Source organism: Glycine max, chromosome 18 (assembly GCF_000004515.6).
Source record: "Glycine max cultivar Williams 82 chromosome 18, Glycine_max_v4.0, whole genome shotgun sequence".
Lineage (NCBI taxonomy): Eukaryota > Viridiplantae > Streptophyta > Magnoliopsida > Fabales > Fabaceae > Glycine > Glycine max.
The window spans coordinates 3,397,516-3,406,215 of record NC_038254.2 but is presented as its reverse complement, the minus strand read 5'-3'; the positions used below and the strand labels follow the sequence as shown (position 1 = coordinate 3,406,215).

The following is an 8,700-nucleotide window of genomic DNA, read 5'->3' as shown; positions in this document are numbered from 1 at the left end:
GATAGGATCTTTGGCATTAAAACTTAACTACCTATATGCATGCTACTCCGTGTTATTTGGGTTGAGTTTTGTTTTTCAGAATGAGTTCTGCTAATTAACTAAGAACACTTATTAAAGAATAATAATAAAAAAATTCATCTATTGAAATGGTTGTATTGAAAATTATGAAAGAGTACACAATTATATTTTCTCAGTAAAAACTTTTTATTTTTAATTTCTTAACCACAATTTTGCAGCATTCAAAATTTCATACGAGTTTAATTTTAATATATCATTTTAAATATAAATTTTAATATAAATATTAAAAAAATAATTTTCAATTATATGACATTTATAATTGAATAATATTACTTTTGGTCCTTTTTATAAAAAAAAATAAATTTTAGTGTAAAATACATTAAAAATTATTTCTTATAAAAAAAGATAGGAGGAAATAATATAAAAACATTTATATTATCATTATGTTTCAATTAAATTTATTTTATAGTATATCACTATTTTTTTTTTACTTTTCTTCTTTTTTATTACATCATTCATTCAGGTTTTTGTGGATTAGATTTTATAAAACTGACAAGAATAAACCAATTAAAGAATCAAGAGTCTAAAGCTTTGAAAACAAACTTTAGAATGAAAGAACTTTACTCCGGCAAGAGCAATACAAAGTATATATATGTATTGCAAATTTAAGTTTAAGTATTTATATTAATATTTCAAAAGAATGAGAAAATTAATAAAGATGTCACGCATAGAATTTATAAATTGTGTGGTTAGACTTAATTTATGTTGCACAAAATTAGTTAAAAATTAATTTTTTTTTACATAAATAATTAAAATTTAAAGTCACATTATCACTTAAAATAATCATGTGATTTTTTTTAAAAAAACCGACGTGACTTATATGTTTTAATATTGATGATTGATAATCAAAATATAATGGTTAATATATATAATTTTTGCCTATAATAATCAATATCTATTCTTTTCATTCTCACAAAAAAATTAATCTGTTATTAGTTAAAATTTATTAAAAATTACAAAACTAATAAAAAAAATTAAATACATACTATGTGCTGAAATGATCAATATGTAGAAATTAAGGTTGAACTATTTTGATAATATTTGAATTTGATCATTAATAAAAATAATTTTTGATCAGACTTTACTTATCTTTACTTATCTCTCTTAACTGAATTCTAAATTAATCAGAATTTTTTTTAATCAATCGAAGAATTAAGACCAAAAGATACATAGGATCCGACTTATATTTTTTTCATTTCAAGCAAATTTTAACCTATAAAAGACTATGTGCTAAAAAAATTAAAAATATATTTATAGTATTTCTATGAGCGAGTTACATGATAAATTCAATATCTGGACCAAACCTGATCGAGTATAATATTTTTCAAACTGATTTTGCTAAAAAATTTCCATGCAATCTATAATCATGATCTAGCTAGCTACTTGGCCTATAAGCTATTCTACTATCTACCATGTTTTTCTCTGTTTTATTTATCTTTTAAATAAAAATATATGCACTTGTTATATCTTTCTCAATTCTAAACCTTGTCCAATATTCCTCTATCCTATTTCGCTAAACAAGTTTCTTTGTAATCAAACGACTAACATACTTCTAGATCATCCATCTTATCTAAAATGAGGCTATAGTTTTCACACCATTAGTTTGACATTTGTTTTAAAACTTATAAATTTAAAGAAAAGTATATGAACTCCAAGTAGTGTTCATATGGCACTATTTGTCTAGTTGGAGAAAATATATAAATTTGATTTTATAAGAATATAATAGTAAACATATTAGAGTAACAATAATTTTTCCCTTAAAAGTTTATTAGATGTGATAAATTAATTTTATAATGGAATATTTTAAATATTCTAAAATATATACTTCTTTAGATATTTAAAGTATACTATATTTTGTGTTTTGAAAACATAATATTTATTTACGTATAATTAATATGTTAAAATTTATTTTTTGATCATATATGCTATAATTTAATTTAAAATTTTAAATGAAGAGTTTGAATGTTCAATATCATAAAAGTTTAAAAATTGCAGTAAATTTTTTAAAAAAATATTGTTTTGTTTTCAAAATCCTAAAATATAATAGTAGGAGATTATTTAACTTTCATCAACATGGATTCCACTTTGTGACTACCTCTCTTTAAAAGATAAACAAGTAATTATTTTTTTTACATCTAAAGTAAGTAATCTTAGTTATTGATAAAAATAATAATAATTAATATTAGATGTGTAAGCATGACGAATTATGAATGTGTAAGCATGACGAATTATGAATGTGTTAGAATAACGACTAATGAAAAGAGAGGAAAGAAAATATCATTAGATGACTTCTTATAATTTTCTTAATAAGCAAGAATGAAAGATAATATTAAAAAGTTTAAAATAATTCATACGCAAAAAGTTTACAATAGTCATATACACCATATACATTCTGTTATTTAATTAACTGAGATATATATCCCTTGACTTACTTATAATTATTTTTTGTTATTAAGAAGTTTGTTAAATTAAAATAGATTAATTTTAAAATATTTTTAACTGTTGTTCAACACGAGGTTTAAAACTAATCCATATAATTAGTTACCTCAATCCAAAGTTTTATATCAGTCCAATTTATTAAATGTTGTTTAAAATTAATATTATCACCTAAACTTAGGATTTTTGCAATAAATCCACATGAACACAGTGAAACACTCCTGATCTGGTGTATAACTATTTCTCGGAGGCATTAGGTCTCATATTAAGAAATTAAAGTCATTTCATAATCCTATAAATATAATTAATATCACAGTACTAGATCAATATTTGTTATATATTATTAATAGGTAAAATTTCAACTAACTTGAGATTGAAATACTTTTGGTAGATATTTACTATTTTCTGTTTTTAAGGAATTAATTAAGAAATTAAAATAATAAATCTTTTTTTTTTATCAAAATACGTAAAATCAGATTGCTCGTAACTTTTTTACACTTTCTTATGATTTTTATACTAAATATTTTTTTCCATTTAATTTTTTAACCAAATATCTTAATTAAGGACACGGATCAGAACCTCACTATTTTACTCAATTGGGTCGAACTAAAACAGTGTTATATGTGTACAATTAAAATCTCAGTCAACAAAAAATACGCTTCGATCAATACAACTTTAGAGTTAATTAATGCCATCGATTCTATCTGGAAACAATATTTTTTTTTAAAATAATGCATAATAGTACGAAAATTAAATTGGTATCACTATCACATAATAGGAATTCCTATTTTTTTTAATAATTAATATGCACTAATTCAAGAGTCTATAAACAATTTTATTAGATCATAAATATATTATCTTACAATTGTTATCCAAGAACCTAGGAGTGAATAAAACATTTATATATTTCTAAAAAAAATTTAATATTTATATTAAAAATTGCAAGTTTATGCAGTTCTGACTTCTGATAGGTTGCTAACTTGTCATTATTTATTTAAAAATTTAAAACAAATACAAAAATTATAAAATAAATCTCGTTGATAATTAAGAAGTTTATGAATAAATGTAAAGTATCATAACCATAATTTGCTCCAAACACTCATTAGTTTTCTATTCATTTATAATTATAATTTAATTAAAACATATTATTACTCTTATTATTATGATTATTATTATTATTTAGATATAACACGAATAAACAATAAATTGTACAAGTCATTGCCAATAAAATTGGTAGTTACATTAACAACCAAGAAATTTTTCAACTCAAATTTTTCGAGAGTGTGTCAATCACTATCAAATATCAATCTCAAATATGAAATTCACAAAAAATTCATGATTTTTCAGGGAAAAAAAGAAAATCAACCGAGCCGTGACAGCTTGTGCCTTCTAGTAGTAGCTAAAATTACAAGTCTTTTTCACATCTAGATAAACACCGCAGCTTTTTTTCTTTCTTTTTTCTCCTTAAATAAATTAATTTTCTATAATTACTTTCAGAAACAAAATAGAAAATGTTGTGAAGCCAACCGATATTGAAAGCCACGTAGGAAATCACCTGACACGTCATAAACACGTGTCGTAGGTTGCATGCATTTGTGGCAGATCTGGTACCAAGTGGGCGCCACGTCCAACGTCACTCCCTCCCCTTCTCCGTTTTTTTTTAAATAATAATTTCAACATAAAATAAAACAAAATTATTTTCTCTCTCCTCTGAGGACACACTCTCTCTCTCTCTAACCGGTTACCATTATTAAAAGGTGTCCCCTTCTTCACTTCCTCTCGTGCTATCTACTGAACACAGGCTTTCGTTTGTTGTTGCTTCTCTAGTTCCTTAAACTCTCTGTTCCAAAATCCTTAGAAAAGGTAAAAAATTTATAAAAAAAAAAAATTAAAAATGGTGGCTGTGGTTTCCCAAGAAAATGTTGTGGCATTGGTTTCTCGTACCGGTAGGGAGTTGCAACGTTATAGAAAAGGTCGTCGCCAAGTTGTGGGGTTCGTCTATTCCTTATCCTCTCTTCTTCTTTAATTTTGGGATGATGGGATTTCATATAAATTCTGTTCTCATCCATGTTTTTAATTCTATGCTTGCTTTAAGTGGGAAAATTCATGGTGGGATTTTGGTTTTGGTGAATTTTGAAATCAATTTTTTATTCCCTAAGGCTTTGTTCTTATATGGGCAAGATGAGTTTACTGATGAAGAGAAGAGTAAAACAGTTAAAGGTTATGAGTTTGTGGATATGGATACTAAGAATTTGAAAATGAGTTTCTAATGAGGGTGTATTTTTTTATCGGTAAATCTTAATTTGTTAATTTTTATTAGAAATGTCAGTTGGAAAAATTTGAATCCGCAACTTTTTTTTTCTTCCTTTGCCCATCTCCAACCACTAGTTAAATCTTATATCTCCTTCTAATGAGAGAATTGAAGTGAATTAGTTGGTGAATTGGGAACTGCATTGTTTCTCTATGGAGTTTTATGTTAATGGGGTTAGTAGTACTTTTATTTTTTATTTTTCACTAAATTTGTGTTTGCAATCATGTTCATGCAGATGCATACCGTACAGATTTAAGATTGGGGAGAAGACTTGCTTGGATGTTTCTGATGAATTGGAAGTTCTGGTTATTAGTTCTCAGAAAGGAAAAGGGATGCTATTCCCAAAGGTAGACCCACACCCAATTATTAGTCAATAATCAAAAACCAAATTAAACATTATTTCCATTTATTTTATTCCCTCTATTCACTTATAAATTATTTTGGTTGACCAAACAACAGGGAGGCTGGGAATTAGACGAATCAAAAAAGGAGGCAGCTTTGAGAGAAACCATGGAGGAAGCTGGGGTGCGAGGCATTGTTGGGGTGAGCCATTTACCCAGAATGTTGGGCAAAAAAAGCAATTAAAAAATTTAGGTGCAATTTCATACGTATTTTTAGTACCGTGTTATCGGATCAGAATTGAAGTTTTATCTCAAAAATTAGTGTAACAAACATTTTTTTAAAATCTTAAATTGGATTACTGAGATGAAACTTCAATTTTAATTGAAGAATATAAGTAAGAGTACATATGGAACTTCATGTCTTCATCAAGTTTTTTTTTTTTTTTTAAAGCTTTGCAAACTAAAATAGCTTCTAATTATTGAGTTTCTTTTTATGGTGGTGCAGGGTAAATTGGGTAAATGGAGTTTCAAGAGCAAGACTCATGACACTTTCTATGAAGGCTACATGTTCCCTTTGCTTGTTCAAGAGCAATTGGAGTTCTGGCCAGAGCAAAACGTTCGTCAAAGAATATGGGTAAGTAACTAATAATTAAGCCGTTCAAAAAGAAAAACATGAACACATTAAATAATTATTATAAGTTGGTGGGGTTGTAATTTTTCTGAAACGGTCACTGATTTGTGTTTGAAATTTTCCCTTTAGATGAGCGTCACAGAAGCAAGGGAAGTTTGTCAACACTGGTGGATGAAGGAAGCTCTAGACAGACTTGTAAATCGTCTCTCGGGTCAAAAACAACTTGGTCATCATCGTGATAATAATAAGCAAGTTCTTGGTTCTATAAACTGCAAAGGAGATGCCAAATCTGACTTGTGTAAATAGTGTAGCATCTTGGAGGGTGGAGCTCAACTTTTTTGAGGAGTAGGATCCTAAAGAATTGAGCCAAATCATAGTATATAAATTAATAATAGATATAGATCACATAGAAATTGGTGATTCCCCCAAATTTTTTTCCTTCAGAAAAGGAATTTACATCTATTTGTGGGAATTCACTACTATATCTGTATTATTATTGCGAGGCTTGTGGATATCCATTAGTCCACAAACGAATTGCTCTCTTTTTCAAGCAACATAGTTGTGCTAATGTTAAGCAGGGATAAGGCTTTGTTAAAAAAATGAGAAGATCCAACTTTTATACCAACTTTTCACTCCCCTTATTTACTTAATTGATTATCGTTTGAGGGTTTTTAGTTCTCTTCCCTTTACTGGAAGGCAGATTTTGTGCGGCATGAACTAAAATTTGATGTGATAATCGTTTATACACTTTGTTCAAAGAAACTTTAATGTTTAGGATTGGCGCCATTTGGTACATATTACTGGATCATATTAACTAGTCTATTATTTGAGATCATACCATCTTGATTTTAAGTGTATAAGCTCTTTGTTTTTGTTAGTTAGTTGTGTCAGCATGTGTTTTTGTTATACCTACCAATTATCCAAGTTATAACTTCAATAAGATAGAAGTGTAGACAAATAGTTCCCTTTTTTTACTTTGATCTTGGAATACATTACATTAAATTTGAGGATTTTTTTTATTGACAATAGTGGAGAGATATTTAGAACCTTTCTCTCTCTTTTTTTTTTTCTTTCATCATCACGAATCAACTTTATAACCTCTTGAATATGAAGATTTTTTAATAACTACGATTTAAAAATTCTTTTCATTCCAATTGTTGATTGAGCAATGATAATTGAAAGTTGATTAATGTTATAAAGAATGTTGTTTAGTACTCTCTCTAAACTCATATATAATAAAAAATTATTATTTTAACACTGATTAAGATTAAGAAATTTAGTTGAAATAATTTAATTTTATTAATTTCAATTAAAAAATAAGATTATTCTTAAAATGTGCTTTTGAATTTGATACCAATGATACCATATTTGAAAATAGAATTGTAATTAAATGAAAGATATTTTAGGAATAATATTATTAGATTGGAGTGAAATTAGTTAGATTTACTAATAAATTTTTTTTGCTTACATAAGAGTTCACAAAGAGTACCATTTTCTTGGAATTCAAAGCCGATCAATCTAAATCAATAAAATTGATCTTTATGGCTTTATACCAAAAAAGAGAGATTATCCAAATATTGGACTCACTGCCGAGAGCTTCATAGAGGAAGTATTGGTCGGAGGGAGGGAAAGGAGGGACAAAAGTACCAAAAATTTATTCACAATGGACCAAACTCTGACCAAATGATCCAATAATTGTTGATTTTTTACACACATCAATTGGCAAATACTATACCAATGGGACAATCCAAGGGGAAGAAACGTGCATGGCACAAAGTAGGGAACGATTCATGGGACAAAAGCTGGTAGTACTTAACCATTGTGGGGCATAGAGTTACGAAGGTTAGCATTAATACTGAGCGATCAAGTTGTGCTTCTAATAAATGCCCCACTATACAAGTTTTGCAAATATGTGGAGGAGTATCAAAGGAAACTCTTGATATATCCCAATAGCCAGCTCAGGAAATGTGCACTTTGAAATTTGAATAAGCTCACCTTTTATGAAGAGAATCAATTATGAGTTGACCAATTGATTGAGCATCAAATACACACTCCGTGGGCACAACGGATGGAACCATTCCCACCTTAAGAACCAGGCCCAATCTACTTTTGGGACCATGTTATTAAAGGGTCAAGATGGTCCAAAACCATGATATCAAAAGGTGAGCTTATATACCATTTTCATACAAAGAGACAACAAGGAGAATCTTGAAAGATGCTCCATGGAATGTGTTAGGTTATTTGCTTAACTTACAATGCTGAGTTCCATCTTTAGATTAGAGGAGATATATTAACAAGGATAGACATTAATGCAAAAGCACGACGTGTCAGATAAGGTCGAGTTAGAGAACTTGGAGTTGAATGAATCGGTTGATTCTTAAACGGTTGGCTGTGTTATACAACATTTTGGCTCATCAATTTCTAAACATGGGCCAAACCCAATGGCGATGAAATCCAGTGAAGAATTTATCTTGTGTAAGAGAGATTTTGTTTGTGCCTCACTTGACCCTTTACAGGTGTTTAATTTTATCATTCAAAAAATTAAATACCATAACTAAATGAAATTATATAAAAAAATGTTTTGAAATTTAATTTCCGAAACTCATTTTTATTTGTCTTTTCTGGAAACTTATTTTTTTAAGCATACTTTGAACAATTGAAGCACGATACTCGGGAAGCTACACATGGGAACAAAAGAAGGGGTGAAGAACGCAACATTATGCATCAGTTTCCATTAATCAGAGCAATTTGGTTCGAAGGATCGTATTTGACTATTTGTGGTGGTCGATTTCGGCAATGATGGGAACACTGACAGGCTTCGACATGCATTTACATAAGAGATATTGCACAATTGATAATTGATAATTATAAATAATAATGATATATAATACTCTTTTATTTTA

The 8,700-nt window shown here is 28.1% G+C and overlaps 1 protein-coding gene across 1 annotated transcript; it reads left to right on the top strand.

Moving 5' to 3' along the window:
• The first annotated feature begins 4,285 nt into the window (after positions 1–4,285).
• Positions 4,286–6,422, top strand: LOC100795999 (nudix hydrolase 18, mitochondrial). The gene is made up of 5 exons (XM_003553030.5): positions 4,286–4,506; positions 5,061–5,172; positions 5,285–5,368; positions 5,672–5,800; positions 5,927–6,422. Exons 1-5 carry the CDS (start codon positions 4,409–4,411, stop codon positions 6,101–6,103), a joined length of 600 nt encoding a protein of 199 aa, XP_003553078.1. The 5' UTR covers positions 4,286–4,408; the 3' UTR covers positions 6,104–6,422.
• Positions 6,423–8,700: the final 2,278 nt, after the last annotated feature.

Excerpts from the sequence above, each read along its gene's own strand:
- LOC100795999 (XM_003553030.5), top strand. The coding sequence starts at position 4,409 with ATGGTGGCTGTGGTTTCCCAAGAAAATGTTGTGGCATTGGTTTCTCGT. Across the intron at positions 5,369-5,671 it reads GGGTGCGAGGCATTGTTGGG|GGTAAATTGGGTAAATGGAG; the intron begins GTGAGCCATTTA and ends ATGGTGGTGCAG. Across the intron at positions 5,801-5,926 it reads ACGTTCGTCAAAGAATATGG|ATGAGCGTCACAGAAGCAAG; the intron begins GTAAGTAACTAA and ends TTTTCCCTTTAG.